Source organism: Phocoena sinus, chromosome X (assembly GCF_008692025.1).
Source record: "Phocoena sinus isolate mPhoSin1 chromosome X, mPhoSin1.pri, whole genome shotgun sequence".
NCBI lineage: Eukaryota > Metazoa > Chordata > Mammalia > Artiodactyla > Phocoenidae > Phocoena > Phocoena sinus.
The window spans coordinates 91,359,849-91,378,726 of NC_045784.1; the positions used below are offsets into that span (position 1 = coordinate 91,359,849).

Genomic DNA, 18,878 nt, shown 5'->3' on the forward strand with positions numbered 1-18,878 from the left:
TTAAGAGTTCTTACTGTTCCATACATTCACCAATACTTGGCACAGTCAGGCCTTTAAATGTATGCCAACATCCTGGGTGTTAAATGGTATCTCATTGTAGTTTATTTTGCATTTCTTTGATTACTAATGAGACTTTATAAGTTAATTGTCCATTCATGTTTTCTCCCCTGTGAATTGCCTGTTCATATCTTCTGGCCATTTTTATTGGGTTGTTTCTCTTTTTCTTATTGATTTGTAGGGAAAGATTTCCTTAAAATGTCTCAAAAAGCACAAACCATCAAATAAAATACTGATGATTTAATTACGTTACAATGAAAGACTTCTGCTTAACAAAAGAAATCAGAAACAATGTTAAAAATATAAGCTACTCACCAGGTGCAGCAAGGGTTTGTATCCAGAATTTTAAAATAAAATCTATAAATAATATCGAAAACTAAATAATCAAAGTCTATAAATAACATTAAAAACTAAATAATCAAATAATGGGCAAAGAAACAGAACAGGCAATTCATAGAAGGTTCCTGAAAGACTAATGAATGTATAAATACATGCATAACTTCATTGGAAATCAGGAACATGCAAATTAAAACCATGAGATACCTTTCAAACACATTAGACTGGCAAAAATAAAAAGTCAAAAACTTTAAAGTCTTAGCAAAGACGTAAAAGAGATTTCTTAAACCCTGCTCATGGAGGTGAAGATACACATACCCTATATCACAGGAATTCCACTCCTAGATATGTAATATAGAACAGTGATTCTTAAAATGTCACTCTCAGACCAGCAACATCATCAGTATCTCCTGGGAAACTGGAAATGCAAATTCTCAGGCCCTACTCCAGATGTATAGAACAAAAAATTCTGAGGGCGGAACCCAGCAATCTGTGTTTTAACAAGTCTTCCAGGTGATTCCGCTGCACACTAACATTTGAGAATCACTGCAATAGAGCAATATTTTTCTGGCCTTTTTGACTGAGATCTATAGGAAGAAATGCATTTTATATTCTGGCCCACATACATATCACACACACACATATTAAACAAAAGCTTCAAGAAACAATAATCATCCTTACTACTCTATGGAATGCACTTTGATATTTTCTATTCTATTTCATTTCTTTAAAAAAATTGCTGGTTGTGACCCACTAATAGTAAATTAAAATTTGAAAACCTGTCCTAGAGAAACTCCTGTACATATGCAACAGGAGATATGTACAATAATGTTTGCTGCAGAACTGTCTATAACAGAAAAAAATGAAAAGAAAAAATCTTCAGGAGAATGGATAAATGAATTATAGTATCTTTCTACAACGGAACACTACATAGTTCCTTATACCTTTAGAAATAAATTTCAAAAACATGTATATTGAGTCAAAAAAGCAAGTTGTAGAAGGGTATGTAGAGTATGATATCACCTATATTTTTAAAAAATATGTAAAACTATATGTTGTTTATGAATATATAGATATATAGTAAAAATATAAAAACACGGATGGGAACAATAAATAGCAAATACAGGATCGTGGTTACCACTGGAAAGGAGAAAGAGGAATGGGATTGGGGAGGGATACATGAAAGTCTTCAGGCGTCTCCATAAGGCCTTATTTTTTTTTAATTAGGCATATATGGAAACTGTTAAGAATTGATAGAGAATTCCCTGGCGATCCAGTGGTTAGGACTCTGCGCTCTCACTGCCAAGGGCCTGGGTTCAAGCCCTGGTCAGGGAACTAAAATCCCACAAGCTGCATGGCATGGCCAAGAAAAAAAAAGGCAAGAATTGATAAAGATGGCTGGCTTGGTACAAAGGTTTTTGCTATATTATTCTCTGTAACTTTTTATAATGAGTAATATTTCATAATAAAAAATCAATAAAAATCAAGCTACCCTTGAACATCAAGAATATATTAGAAATGCAATCATTCAAAGGAAACTGCTTTAATATTCCTTACCTACGATGCCTTTGTAAAAATTCAGGAACAGCCAGAAGCTAACATTATTTTTTTAGTTTTGTTTTTTAAATTAGACACAATCAAGTATATACTCCAGGGGCTTGTGTTGCTTCTTTGAGTGACATGATAATGAAATTTTCAATTCTGTATGTAACACATACCATGAATGTGAAATAATGATATGATCAACAAAACGAGGATTATTTACAACTTTTCTTAGATATTTGCCAATTCCTCAAGGCTTAGAGGCCCTGTGCTTTCACTTTGCTGCTTAGCTATCAGCAACTTAAGTCATATGTCATATAAAAGCCAGGTGGAGCATTCTGAAGAAAAAACTCATGCGGTAATAGTAAACCCTACTCACAACCAGGCACCATGGCTACCAGATATGGTGGTACTATGAATACTACTTGATTTATTAGTAGCCTAGGAAATTAGAGGTCACTTTTTTTCAGTTGAGGGTTTCTAGTGGGTATGGACTAGAGTCTGATCAAGATTTCTTTAAAATTCTAAGAGTAGCTTAAGACCTTAGAAAACCACAAAGAACATCATAAGGAAATATGTTACTTATATAGTCAGAGCTACTTATATAGCAGAGAATGAATAGTCAAGGTCAAGGAAAAACACAATCACTGTGCCTATGTCATGATTCTTTGGTATAATCAAAGCTAATATAAAAGTATTACTTTAGGTAGAAGTAAATAAAAAAAACCCATTTTTTTTTCTTGGTTTGGCCTATACCTTGTTTGGCTCCCCTGGATTATATGAAGAAAACATAGGAATTTTTCGGATCTCTTCCTCTGACAAACGATTTCTCTGGATCTCATCTTCTGGGACAAATTCTATTGGCTGCGTCAGCTTCTTAGGCCCCGTCCAACACTGCTCAGGTGAATTATCAATAACTTTTGCCACATGGAGACTGGGACCTTTACCCTGTGCTGCCTGTTTTCCCTTGTCCTGGAGTAATGACGGGTTCTCAGCTGTGCCACTATCTCCCACTGATGTAGCTGAGACCAGTGAGTGGGAAGCAAAGGGTTCACCTCTCATTAGTTGGAACTCTTCAAGACGTTTTTTCATTATCATCTCTTGGTAAAAATTTTCCAGGTTGTTCATGGGATCACCTTTGTTCTTCTTTTGGGATTCATCTGGATCAAGACAAAGAGATAGGGAAGTTCTACAAAGCCTACCAATACAACCTTTGACAAATTAATAAAAATTAAAATTTGAATCTCAGATAATGAAACTCTACTGGGGCAGGTGTTTACAACCTGTGAAAAATGACAATAATATATAGCTATGTTATTACAGTGCATCTTGGGCAAGGCCGGGCTTATGGTAAGGCAAGTGAGGCACCTGGGGTACAAAATTTGAGGTGCTCACTCTCAGGGTCATGCAAGTACATGCATCTAACTGATAAAGACATTTGAAAAATGTTAGTATGGCATTATCACACTTCACAAAATTAATACTAACTCCTTAGCATTATCTACTACTGAGTTCATATTCAAATGGCCCTGATTTTCTCAAAGATATCTTTTTACACTTGGTTTAGGATCTAAACCAGCCATTGGCTGTTATATCTTTTAAGCCTCATTAAAAAAACAAACAAACAGTGCCCCTTCTTTCCCACCCCTCCAACCTGTTTCTTCCCCCATCCCATTGATTTATTAGAGAAACCACATCATTTGTTCACAGAACAAATGAATTTGACTGGCTGCTCCTCATATTATTTAACTTGTTCCTCAATCCCCTCTATTTCTTACAAACTGGCAGTTAAAACTAGAGCTATGCTTTCAATGTGGCCACTAGCCACGAGTCTATTTAAATTAATTTTTAAAATGTCAGTTCCTCTGTTAAATTAGGAATATCAAATGCTCAACAAGCACATGTGGCTAGTGGATACCATACTGGGCAGAATAAAGACCATTTACATCATTGTAGAAAGGTGCATTGGATAGTGCTGATTTAGATTTGGGTTCAATATTTTTAGGCAAGAATCCTCCATATATTATATAGATGTGTATTTCCTATTACATCATGTCATAAGGCACATAATGTTTAGTGGTCCCCTTTCTAGTGATGCTAAAATTGATCAGTGGATTCAGGTGGTATTAGTCTGATCTTTCCATTATGAAGTTTTCCCATTCACATTTCACCTAAGGGGTTTTGCATCTATTGATGACCATTGCCTAAATCCATTAATTTATTAAGAGTTGTAAAATGGGGCTCCCCTAATTCTATTATTTATTTTGTACTTATTATTTCTATTATTTCTTCTGTATTTATTATCTGGAATTCTATAATGGACTTACCGTCATCAACTATGTGGTTTCCCTACATACAGTTCATATAGCAAAAGCAGGATAAATGCTTGATTTGCTTCCCATTATTTACCAACTATAAAAGTAATGGGTTGGTACTTTTTTTTTTTTGGCTGTATGTGGGCCTCTCATTGCTGTGGCCTCTCTCGCCGCAGAGCACAGGCTTCGGACGCGCAGGCCCAGCGGCCACGGCTCACGGGCCCAGCCGCTCCGCAGCACCCGGGATCCTCCCGGACCGGGGCACGAACCCGCGTGTGCCCCCTGCATTGGCAGGCGGACTCCCAACCACTGTGCCACCAGGGAAGCCCAAGTTGGTACTTTAAAAGTGTTAAAAATGATTCTTTTTAGTATAATTGTGAGACCTGTATTTTCATATATTTGATGTGTTTCAATTAAATGTAGTCATTCTTTTTAGTGGTCAAATTATCCCACTCAGGACTAGTGAAAGTCCCTTAAAATTGGCTCCTGTATTGCTTTCCAGTTTTCTGGCACAGCAGGATGTCTTAAGCTCATCTTGCATATTTCCTGACTCAAAGCTGGAATATTTCTCTAAGGACCGCTGGCTCCTGTTAGTGGGAAATAAATGTTTAGAAACCACAATACGTTGCTAGTTCTGTTCATAAATGTTGAGTTGTTGTTGCTTCTAGGCCTTTTCAGTGAACAAAGGTAGGAAAATTTTTACAAAAAATAAATCATAAATTCATACTGGTATTTCCACTTCAAATTTAAGATTACAAGGTTTTAACTCAAACTCCTTGATTTTTGACTTGTATCTCTTTTCACATGTGCTTAAGATATTGGCTCCTAATGATATTAACAAAATTATTTATTAGCTTTTTCCTACGATATATAGAACTTTTAAATGTCGGTAACAATACTAATATGGTTATCAACAATACTAATATGACTATCAACAACAAAACTACTTAATACAGTTTTATAATTCTTTGCAGTTACTTTTGACCTTAAAATATATCCCATTCGGAATATACAAATACTGTTTTGAAGTCATTTTAAATAATTATTTTCTCTATATGGTTATGCTACCAACTTTATTCATAGTTAGGCTCATTTGCTTCAGGCTGTTTACAAATGTTAAGGATTGATCTTTTTTCCCTTTTGATTAAATTTTTAAACTATGCAAAACATTTACATGGGTCTAAAGTGAAAACTGTGTTATACAGTACCTTCACAGAAGTCTCACTTCCACCTCTGTCCCCTTCATCCCACTCCTTTCCTTCTCCATAAGTAATAATTTTATTAGGTTTTGGATTTATGGTTCCATTGTTTATTTTTTGAAATACAAGCAAATAGGCACAAACACACCACACATATTTATGTGTGTGTGTGTGTATATATATATATATATATATATATATATATATATATATATATAATTCATTACACCCCCTGTCCGACATAAAAGGTAACTTACTTCCCTGTCCTACAATTTACTTTTTTGCACTTAGCAATATATCCTGGTGATAATTCCATATTAATGTATAGAGCTCTTCCCTTTCCTTCTTATAGCTGCATAGTACTTCATTGTGTGGATGTACAATAGTTTATTCAACTACTCCCTTACTGATGCACCTTGGTGTTGTTTCCAGTCTTTTCTGCTATTGTGAATAATGCCCTGACAAACAGCCTTCTGCATACAGGATTTTGTATTTTCTCAGTATATCTTTGAAATAGATTCCAAGAAGTGGCACTGCTGAGATAAAAGGCAAATGTGTATGTAATTTTTCTATACATTGCTAAATTCCACTCTGTAGGAATTGTACTATTCTGCATTTCCACCAGCAAGGTATAAGAATATTTATGGAAGTATTTCTTAAGACTCAAAAAGCATTAACCATTAAGGAATATATCGACAAATTCAACTACATTAAAATTAAAAGCTTCTGTTCATCAAAATATCCTAAACAGAAAACTCACGGAATGGAAAAAGATATTTGCTATACAAATAACTGATAAAGAACACAATCATTAGGAAAATGGGCAAAAGACAGAAAAAGGTGCCTCACAAAAGAGGAAATACACTGGCTAATAAATATATGCAAAAGTGCTCAATATTAGAATTCAGGGAAATACTAATTAAGCAGGGAATACCATATTGGCAAACAATAAAAAAGAATACCAATACCACATGTCAGTGAGGCTGTAGAGCAAATGGAGCCCCCATACATTGCTGGTAGGAATGTGCAGCCACAGTGCAAATCACCATGACATTACCTACTAATGCTGAATATATGCTCATAATATGACCCATCAATTCCACTCTTACATATATACCCTAGAATAATTTGGGCATAGTGCACCAGAATACAATAATAAGAATATTTAGATCAGTACTATTTATAAGAGGCCTGAAACTAGCAAAATAATAAGTATCCACCTAAGAAGAATCAATTATAAAATTGTAGTAAGTTTATATAATGAAATCCTATATTACAACAAAAGTGAACAAATTTTGGTTACATATGACCAAGTGGATGAATATACTAATGTATATACTCAAAAATATTTATTCGGTGACTATTATGATCCAGGTAGTATTCTAGGTTCTTGGGACACATTAATAAAACAAAGATCCCTATCTTCAAAGAACTAAGTAAATTATATGGTATGCTAGAAGGTTATGAGTGCTATGAAAAAGTACAGCAGCATAAGGGATAACTGGAAGGGCTAGAAGGTGGTGGTAGTGTTGGTTGCAATTTTACTGTTGGTCTGAGTAGGTCTCATTGAGAAGGTGACATTTGAGAGAAGCCTTACAGAAAGTGAAGTAATCTATCATATATTGGAGTGAGGGTTCCAAGGTGGGAGTATGCTTCAAAAAAATTTTAAAGTCTGAAATCAAAGTATTTCTCTGACCATAATGGAATCACATTAGAGATATACTGCTAGAAGAAATCTGGGAAAATATAAATATCTGGAAATTAAACAACACACTTCTAAATAATCCATAGGTCAAAGAACTTCCATAGGAAATTTTAAAATACTCTGAACTAAATGAAAATGAAAACACAACATAATATTTATGGATACAGATTAAACAATGTACAGAGGAGTTTCCGGGAAGATGGCAGCAGAGTAAGACGCGGAGATCACTTTCCTCCCCACAGATACACCAGAAATACATCTACACGTGGAACAACTCCTACAGAACACCTACTGAACGCTGGCAGAAGACCTCACACCTCCCAAAAGGCAAGAAACCCCCCACATACCTGGGTAGGGTAAAAGAGAAAAGAAAAAAGACAAAAGGATAGGGACGGAACCTGCACCAGTGGGAGGGAGCCATGAAGGAGGAAAGGTTCCCACACACTAGGAAGCCCCTTCTCAGGTGGAGACTGCAGGTGGCGGAGCGGTGAAGCTTCGGAGCCGCGGAGGAGAGCGCAGCAACAGGGGTGCGGAGGGCAAAGCGGGGAGATTCCCGCACAGAGGATCAGGGCCGACCGGCACTCGCCAGCCCGAGAGGCTTGTCTACTCACCCGCCGGGGCAGGCGGGGCTGGGAGCTGAGGCTCGGGAGAGGACTGGGGTTGGCGGAATGAACGCAGCCTGAAGGGGTTGGTGCACCACGGCTAGCCGGGAGGGAGTCCAGGGAAAGGTCTGGACCTGCCGAAGAGGCAAGAGACTTTTTCTTCCCTCTTTGTTTCCTGGTGCGCAAGGAGAGGCGATTAAGAGTGCTGCTTAAAGCAGCTCCAGAGACGGGCATGAGCCGTGGCTAAAAGCGCGGACCCCAGAGACGGGCATGAGACGCTAAGGCTGCTGGTGCCGCCACCAAGAAGCCTGTGTGCGAGCACAGGTCACTATCCACACCCCACTTCTGGGGAGCCTGTGCAGCCCGCCACTGCCAGGGTCCCGGGATCCCGGGACAACCTCCCCGGGAGAACACACGGCGGGCCTCAGGCAGGTGCAACATCACGCCAGCCTCTGCAGCCGCAGGCTCGCCCCGCATCTGTGCCCCTCCCTCCCCCCCGGCCTGAGTGAGCCACAGCCCCTGAATCAGCGGCTCCTTTAACCCCGTCCTGTCTGAGCGAAGAACAGTCGCCCTCCGGCGACCTACATGCAGAGGCGGGGCCAAATCCAAAGCTGAGCCCCTCGGAGCTGTGAGAACAAAGAAGAGAAAGGGAAATCTCTCCCAGCAGCCTCAGAAGCAGAGGATTAAAGCTCCACAATCAACTTGATGTACCCTGCATCTGTGGAATACATGAATAGACAACAAATCATCCCAAATTGAGGAGGTGGACGTTCAGAGCAAGATTTATGATTTTTTCCCCTTTTCCTCTTTTTGTGAGTGTGTATGTGTATGCTTCTGTGTGAGATTTTGTCTTGTATAGCTTTGCTTCCACCATTTGTCCTAGGGTTCTATCCGTCCGTTTTTTTTCTTACTAATTATTTTTTTATTTTAATGACTTTATTATATTTTATCTTACTTTATTTTATTTTACTTTATCTTCTTTCTTTCTTCTTTTCCTTCCTTCCCTTCCTTCCTTCCTTCCTCCCTCCCTTCTTTTTCTTTCTTTCTTTCTTTTTTCTTCTTCTTCTTCTACTGATGCTTTCTTTCTACTTTTTCTCCCTTTTATTCTGAGCCGTGTGGATGAAAGGCTCTTGGTGCTGCAGCCAGGAGTCAGTGCTGTGCCTCTGAGGTGGGAGAGCCAAATTCAGGACCCTGGTCCACAAGAGACCTCCCAGCTCCACATAATATCAAACGGCGAAAACCTCCCAGAGATCTCCAACTCAACACCAGCACCCAGCTTCACTCAGTGACCAGCAAGCTACAGTGCTGGACATCCTATCTCAAACAACTAGCAAGACAGGAACACAACCTCACCCGTTATCAGAGAGGCTGCCTAAAATCATAATAAGTCCACAGACACCCCAAAACACACCACCAGGCGTGGACCTGCCCACCAGAAAGACAAGATCCAGCCTCATCCACCAGAACACAGGCACTAGTCCCCTCCACCAGGAAGCCTACACAACCCACTGAACCAACCTTAGCCACTGGGGACAGACACCAAAAACAACGGGAACTACGAACCTGCAGCCTGCAAAAAGCAGACCCCAAACACAGTAAGATAGGCAAAATGAGAAGACAGAAAAACACGCAGCAGATGAAGGAGCAAGATAAAAACCCACCAGACCTAACAAATGAAGAGGAAATAGGCAGTCTACCTGAAAAAGAATTCAGAATAATGATAGTAAAGATGATCCAAAATCTTGGAAAAAGAAGAGACAAAATGCAAGAAACATTTAACAAGGACCTAGAAGAACTAAAGATGAAACAAACAACGATGAACAACACAATAAATGAAATTAAAAATATTCTAGATGGGATCAATAGCAGAATAACTGAGGCAGAAGAACGGATAAGTGACCCGGAAGATAAAATAGTGGAAATAACTACTGCAGAGCAGAATAAAGAAAAAAGAATGAAAAGAACTGAGGACAGTCTCAGAGACCTTTGGGACAACATTAAACGCATCAACATCGAATTATAGGGGTTCCAGAAGAAGAAGAGAAAAAGAAATGGACTGAGAAAATATTAGAAGAGATTATAGTTGAAAACTTCCCTAATATGGGAAAGGAAATAGTTAATCAAGTCCAGGAAGCACAGAGAGTCCCATACAGGATAAATCCAAGGAGAAATACGCCAAGACACGTATTAATCAAACTGTCAAAAATTAAATACAAAGAAAACATATTAAAAGCAGCAAGAGAAAAATAACACACAAGGGAACCCCCATAAGGTTAACAGCTGATCTTTCAGCAGAAACTCTGCAAGCCAGAAGGGACTGGCAGGACATATTTAAAGTGACGAAAGAGAAAAACCTGCAACCAAGATTACTCTACCCAGCAAGGATCTCATTCAGATTTGATGGAGAAATTAAAACCTTTACAGACAAGCAAAAGCTGAGAGAGTTCAGCACCACCAAACCAGCTTTACAACAACTGCTAAAGGAACTTCTCTAGGCAAGAAACACAAGAGAAGGAAAAGACCTACAATAACGAACCCAAAACAATTAAGAAAATGGGAATAGGAACATACATATCAATAATTACCTTAAATGTAAATGGACTAAATGCTCTCACCAAAAGACACAGATTGGCTGAATGGATACAAAAACAAGACCCATATATATGCTGTCTACAAGAGACCCACTTCAGACCTAGAGACACATACAGACTGAAAGTAAGGGGATGGAAAAAGATATTTCATGCAAATGGAAACCAAAAGAAAGCTGGAGTAGCAATTCTCATATCAGACAAAATAGACTTTAAAATAAAGAATCTTAGAAGAGACAAAGAAGGACACTACATAATGATCAAGGGATCGATCCAAGAAGAAGACATAAAAATTGTAAACATTTATGCACCCAACATAGGAGCACCTCAATACATAAGGCAAATACCAACAGCCATAAAAGGGGAAATCGACAGTAACACATTTATAGTAGGGGACTTTAACACCCCACTTTCACCAATGGACAGATCATCCAAAATGAAAATAAATAAGGAAACACAAGCGTTAAATGATACATTAAACAAGACGGACTTAATTGATATTTATAGGACTTTCCATCCAAAAACAACAGAATACACATTTATCTCAAGTGCTCATGGAACATTCCCCAGGATAGATCGTATCTTGGGTCACAAATCAAGCCTTGGTAAATTTAAGAAAATTGAAATTGTATCAAGTATCTTTTCCAACCACAACACCATGAGACTAGGTATCAATTACAGGAACTGATCTGTAAAAAATACAAACACATGGAGGCTAAACAATACACTACTTAATAACGAAGTGATCACTGAAGAAATCAAAGAGGAAATCAAAAAATACCTAGAAACAAATGACAATGGAGACATGACGACTCAAAAATCTATGGGATGCAGCAAAAGCAGTTGTAAGAGGGAAGTTTATAGCAATACCATCCTACCTTAAGAAACAGGAAACATCTCGAATAAACAACCTAACCTTGCACCTAAAGCAATTAGAGAGAGAAGGACAAAAAAACCCCTAAATTAGCAGAAGGAAAGAAATCATAAAAATCAGATCAGAAATAAGTGAAAAAGAAATGAAGGAAACAATAGCAAAGATCAATAAAACTAAAAGCTGGTTCTTTGAGAAGATAAACAAAATTGACAAACAATTAGCCAGACTCATCAAGAAAAAAAGGGAGAACACTGAAATCAATAGAATTAGAAATGAAAAAGGAGAAGTAACAAATGACACTGCAGAAATACAAAAGATCATGAGAGATTACTACAAGCAACTCTATGCCAATAAAATGGACAACCTGGAAGAAATGGACAAATTCTTAGAAATGCACAACCTGCCAAGACTGAATCAGGAAGAAACAGAAAATATGAACAGATCAATCACAAGCACTGAAATTGAAACTGTGATTAAAAATCTTCCAACAAACAAAAGCCCAGGACCAGATGGCTTCACAGGCGAATTCTGTCAAACATTTAGAGAAGAGCTAACACCTATCCTTCTCAAACTCTTCCAAAATATAGCAGAGGGAGGAACACTCCCAAACTCATTCTACGAGGCCACCATCATGTTTGATACCAAAACCAGACAATGATGTCACAAAGAAAGAAAACTACAGGCCAATATCACTGATGAACATAGATGAAAAAATCCTCAACAAAATACTAGCAAACAGAATCCAACAGCACATTAAAAGGATCACACACCATGATCAAGTGGGGTTTATTCCAGGAATGCAAGGATTCTTTAACATACGCAAATCAATCAATGTAATAAATCATATTAACAAATTGAAGGAGAAAAACCATATGATCATCTCAATAGATGCAGAGAAAGCTTTCAACAAAATTCAACACCCATTTATGATAAAAACCCTGCAGAAAGTAGGCATAGAGGGAACTTTCCTCAACATAATAAAGGCCATATATGAGACACCCACAGCCAACATCGTCCTCAATGGTGAAAATCTGAAAGCATTTCCACTAAGATCAGGAACAAGACAAGGTTGCCCACTCTCACCACTCTTATTCAACATAATTTTGGAAGTTTCAGCCACAGCAATCAGAGAAGAAAAGGAAATAAAGGGAATCCAAAACGGAAAAGAAGAAGTAAAGCTGTCACTGTTTGCAGATGACATGATACTATATACATAGAGGATCCTAAAGATGCTACCAGAAAACTACTAGAGCTAATCAATGAATTTGGTAAAGTTCAGGATACAAAATTGATGCACAGAAATCTCTGGCATTCCTATACACTAATGATGAAATACCTGAAAGTGAAATCAAGAAAACACTCCCATTTACCACTACAACAAAAAGAATAAAATATCTAGGGATAAACCTACCTAAGGAGACTAAAGACCTGTATGCAGAAAATTATAAGACACTGATGAAAGAAATTAAAGATGATACAAATAGATGGAGAGATATACCATGTTCTTGGATTGGAAGAATCAACATTCTGAAAATGACTCTCCTACCCAAAGCAATCTACACATTCAATGCAATCCCTATCCAACTACCACTGGCATTTTTCACAGAACTAGAACAAAAATTTCACAATTTGTATGGAAACACAAAAGACCCCGAATAGCCAAAGCAATCTTGAGAACAAAAAACAGAGCTGGAGGAATCAGGATCCCTGACTTCAGACTATACTACAAAGCTACAGTAATCAAGACAGTATGGTACTGGCACAAAAACAGAAAGATAGCTCAATGGAACAGGATAGAAAGCCCAGAGATAAACCCACGCACATATGGTCACCTTATCTTTGATAAAGGAGGCAGGAATGTACAGTGGAAAAGGACAGCCTCTTCATTAAATGGTGCTGGGAAAACTGGACAGATACATGTAAAAGCATGAGATCAGATCACTCCCTAACACCATACACAAAAATAAGCTCAAAATGGATTAAAGACCTAAATGTAAGGCCAGAAACTATCAAACTCTTAGAGGAAAACATAGGCAGAACACTCTATGACATGAATCACAGCAAGATCCTTTTTGACCCACCTCCTAGAGAAATGGAAATAAAAACAAACAAATGGGACCTAATGAAACCTTCAAAGCTTTTGCACAGCAAAGGTAACCATAAACAAGACCAAAAGACAACCCTCAGAATGGGAGAAAATATTTGCAAATGAAGCAACTGACAAAGGATTAATCTCCAAAATTTATAAACAGCTCATGCAGCTCAATAACAAAAAAACAAACAGCCCAATCCAAAAGTGGGCAGAAGACCTAAACAGACATTTCTCCAAAGAAGATACACAGACTGCCAACAAACACATGAAAGAATGCTCAACATCATTAATCATTAGAGAAATGCAAATCAAAACTACAATGAGATATCATCTCACACCAGTCAGAATGGCCATCACCAAAAAATCTAGAAACAATAAATGCTGGAGAGGGTGTGGAGGAAAGGGAACCCTCTTGCACTGTTGGTGGGAATGTAAATTGATACAGCCACTGTGGAGAACAGTATGGAGGTTCCTTAAAAAACTACACATAGAACTACCATATGACCCAGCAATCCCACTACTGGGCATATATCCTGAGAAAACCATAATTCAAAAAGAGTCATGTACCAAAATGTTCATTGCAGCTCTATTTACAATAGCCCAGAGATGGAAATAACCTAAGTGTCCATCATTGGATGAATGGATAAAGAAGATGTGGCACATATATACAATGGAATATTACTCAGCCATAAAAAGAAACGAAATTGAGCTATTTGTAATGAGGTGGATAGACCTAGAGTCTGTCATACAGAGTGAAGTAAGTCAGAAAGAGAGACAAATACCGTATGCTAACACATATATATGGAATTTTAAAAAATGTCATGAAGAACCTAGGGGTAAGACAGGAATAAAGGCACAGACCTACTAGAGAATGGACTTGAGGATACGCAGAGGGGGAAGGGTACGCTGTGACAAAGCGAGAGAGAGGCATGGATATATATACACTACCAAACGTAAGGTAGATAGCTAGTGGGAAGCAGCCGCATAGCATAGGGAGATCAGCTCGGTGCTTTGTGACCGCCTGGAGGGGTGGGATAGGGAGGGTGGGAGGGAGGGAGATGCAAGAGGGAAGAGATATGGGGACATATGTATATGTATAACTGATTCACTTTGTTATAAAGCAGAAACTAACACACCATTGTAAAGCAATTATACTCCAATAAAGATGTAAAAAAATATAAATAAAAAAAAAATGCATCATGCACTCTGTGCGTGATGTTGTCACTGGCAAAAAAACAAAAACAAAAAACAAACAAACAAAAAACAATGTACAAAGCTTTAAACACCTATATCAGTAAAGAATGTTTTCAAATCTATAATCTGAGCTTCCAACTTAGGAAACTAGAAAAAGAGCGAACTAAATACAAAGGAGTAGGAAGGAAATAATAAAGATTAGGGAATCAGTGCAACACAAAACATTAAAAGTAGAGAAAAATCAATGCAACCAAAAGTTGGTTCTTTGAAAAGATTAACAAAATGGCAAACCCTTAGCTAGACCAACCAAGAAAATAAGAGAGAAGACAAAAATGACTAAAGTCAATAATTAAAAGGGAGGCATCATTACTGACCCTATAGAAATGGAAATGATTAAAAGGGAACATTAATTATAACTTTAGGCCAACAAATGAGAAAGCTTAGATGAATGAACAAATTCAAAGGAAGATATAAATTAACAAAGCAGTCTCAAGAAGAACAGCTGAAAAACCTATAAGATATACAGGCTGAATTAGTAATCAACGAACTGCTCACAAAGAAAAGTCCAGGTCCAGATGGTTTCATTTGTGAATTCTATCAAATATTTAAGACATAATATCGACCCTGCACAAACACTTTCAGAAAATAAAGGAGGGAACATTTTCCAACTTATTCTACTATGTCACTATTACACCGAAACCAAAGCTAAGGAAAGACATCACAAGAAAAGGAAACCACAGACCAATATCCCTCATGAAAACAGACACAAAAATCCTTAACAAAATATTAGCAAGCTTAATCCAGCAACATATAAAAATGATTATCACGATACACTTATAAGTGGATTTATCCCAGGAATGAAAGATTGTTTTCACATCTAAAAATCAATTAGTAAAATATGTCATGTTAACAGATTAAAACTTTAAACCACACGCTCACTACAGTAGGTGCAGAAAAAGTAGTACACAAAATCCAACACCCATTCATGATTTTCAAAAAATCCTCAAATAATTAGGAATAGAAGGGAACCTCCTCAACGTGCACATGGTAGGCACCAAAGATGCCTGCATCCTACACCCTAGGATCTGTGAAAATGTCTCATGGTAAAAGGAACTCTGCAGATGTGATTAAGTCACTGATTATGCAGGTGATCCCAATGTAATTTACAAGGGTCCTTATAAGAAGGAGGAAGAAGAGTCAGAAACAGTAGGAGAGGTAGGATGGAAGCAGAGGTTGGAGTAATGTGAGGAAGGGGCCATTAACCAAGCAATGCAGGTGGATTCCAGAAGCTGGAAAAGGCTCTCCTAGAGAACCCCAGAAGGAATGCAGCCCTGTAGACATCTTGATTTTAGGACTTTTGACCTCTAGAACTGTAAGAGAAAAATTCTGTGTTGCTTTAAGCCATTAAATTTATGGTAATTACAGTACCCATAAGAAAGTAATATACTGCTAAAGAGCATGCACAAAAACCCTAGAGGTAAGATCATAGTTAATGGTTAAAAACTGAATGTTTTCCCCCTTAGACTGGGAACCAGATAGCAAAGGAAAAAATAACTGTCTTTATTCATAGGCAACATGATTGTCTATGTAGAAAATCCTAAGGTATGCACTGAACTACTATAACTAATAAAAGAGTTTAGTCACAGAATACAAGATGGATATACAACTGTATTCCTATATATTTACATGTAACAATCAGAAAATGAAATAAGAAAAATTCCATTCATAATATCCTCAAAATGAATAAAATATTTAGAACTTAGTAAAAGAAGTATATATAATCTGAAAAATTCAAAACATTGCTGAAATAAATTATAGAAAATCAAAATAAAGGAAGATGCATTCCATATTCATGGATTAGAATATTCAATATTATTAAAACAGCAATTTCCCCAAATTGAATTACAGATTCAACACAATCTGTATAAAATTCCAGCAGGCTTTTTTTGTAAAAAAGTTGACAAGCTGCTTCTAAAATTTACATGGAAATACAAAGGACCTAGAATAACCAAAGCAATTTTGAGAAAAAGGAACAAAATTGGAGGAGTTACACTATCTGATTTCGAAACTTACTATAAAGGTAAAGAGATTCAGAGCATAAGGATAGGCATATATACAGTGTACGCATATAGATCAATGGAATCAACATGAGTGTCCAGAAATAAACACTAACATTTGTGATCAACTGATTTTTCTACAAAAGTGCCAAGAAAATTCAATGGGGAAATAATAATCTTTACAATTAACAATGCTGGGACAATTGGACATCCACATACAAAAATATGAATTTTGATTCCTTATCTCACACAGAAAAATTAACTCAAAATTAATAATAAATGTAATTGTAAAGGCTGAAACTATTCTAGAAGAAAACATAGGAGAATATCTTTCTGACCTTGAATTAAGCAAAGATTTCTTAGATATGATACCAAAAGCACAAGTCATAAAAGAACAAATTAATAAATTGAACTTTATTAAAATTAAAAACTTTTGTGCTTCAAAAACCACCAATAAGAAAACAAAAAGAAACAGACTGGAAGAAAATAATTGCAAAGCATATATCTTGTAAAGGACTTGTATTCAGAATACATAAAGAACACTTACCACTCAATACTAAGAAAACAAACCACCCAATCAAAAACTGGGTAAAAGATTTGAATAGACATTTCATCAAAAAGACATATGAATGGCTCATAAACACTTGAAAAAGTATTAAGATTATTTGTTACTACAGAAATTTAAATTAAAACTACAATCAGATAACAGTACACACCCACAAGAATAGCTGAATAAAAAAATATGCAATAGTAAGTGTTAGCAAGGATGTAGAGAAGTAGGAACGCTCATACATCACTGATGAGAAAGTAAAATGGTGCCTCCATTTTACTTGGAAAACAGTTGGAAACATTGGAAAACAGTTTGGCAGTTCCTCAAAAGTTTATACAGAGTTACTGTATGACCCAGAAATTCTATTCACTCAAGAGAAATGAAAACATATCCACACAAAAACCTGGACATGAATGTTTACAGCATTGTTCATAATAGCCCCAAAGTGGAAACAACCCAGTGTCATCAAGTGGTAAAGGGATAAACAAAATGTGGTATATCTATACAACGGAAAACTATTTAGCAACAAAAAGGAATGAATTGCTGATACATGCTACAACATGAGCAAACTTCAAAAACATCATGCTACCTGAAAGAAGCAAAATTTCAAAGATCATGTAAGATTCTATTTATATGAAATATCTAGAAATGACAAATTTGTAGAGACAAAGGTTTAGGGTAGACATGGGAGTAATTTACCACAAATGGGTTCAAGGGAATTTGCAGAGTCATGGAAAAGTCCTAAAATTGGATGTAGTAATGATTGCATAATTCAATAAATTTAGTAAAATGCACCTAATTGAACACAGTAGGTGTATTTCATTATATGTAAATTATATACCTAATAAAGCTGTTTAAAAATTAAGAAAAAAACCTATTCAGTTTCACAAAATGTTAGAATAGAAAACAGAAAATATACATTAAAGAACAATTAAATGAATGAAAATATATACCATATTTACATTCCAAGATTTGAAGATTCATACTATAAACAAGTCAATTGTCCTTAACTGATTTCCTTGATGGAATCTCAATCAAAATCACATAAGAGGGCTTCCCTGGTGGCGCAGTGGTTGAGAGTCCGCCTGCTGATGCAGGGGACCCGGGTTTGTGCCCCGGTCCGGGAAGATCCCACATGCCGCGGAGCGGCTGGGCCCGTGAGCCATGGTCACTGAGCCTGCGCATCCAGAGCCTATGCTCCGCAACGGGAGAGGCCACAACAGTGAGAGGCCCGTGTACAGCAAAAAAAAATATGATATATATATATCATATGAGAGAGAGACTATATGTTTGTGTGTGTGTGTGTGTGTGTGTGTGTGTGTGTGTGTGTGTATGTAGAACTTGACAAGCTGATTCTAAAATTTGGAAAAGCAAAGTGCCAAAAGTAGATAAAACTCTTTTGAAGAAGAACAAGGTGGAAGGAATTGTTCTTCTGCTGTACCAGGTATCAAGACATTAATACTGATATTGTAGTGATATTGATTCTGTAATAGCTAAAAAGATCAAAGGAACGAAAGTACCCAGAAGAACATCCATGCATATATGAATACCTGATATATGACAGAGCTAGACATACAATAACAGTGCGTGGACAACATTTTCAATATATGGTATTGGGATAGACGGTTATCTATATGAAAAAAAAGAAACTGGAATCCTTACTTCATATTATACACATAAATCAATCAATTTAATGACTTAAATGTAAAAGGAAAAAAATCATAAAGCTTTTAGAATAAAGGACAATATTTTCCTGAGTTCATGTAG

General features: G+C 36.9%; 1 protein-coding gene across 2 annotated transcripts in view; it reads right to left on the minus strand.

Moving 5' to 3' along the window:
- The window catches only part of RBM41 (RNA binding motif protein 41), a 69,417-nt gene that overhangs the window by 24,234 nt on the left and 26,305 nt on the right, over positions 1–18,878 (minus strand). For both annotated transcript variants that reach the window (XM_032619986.1, XM_032619985.1), the window contains one exon: positions 2,692–3,095. In XM_032619986.1, coding sequence (XP_032475877.1) covers positions 2,692–3,095 — 404 coding nt within the window. The remainder of the gene's footprint in view (positions 1–2,691; positions 3,096–18,878) is intronic.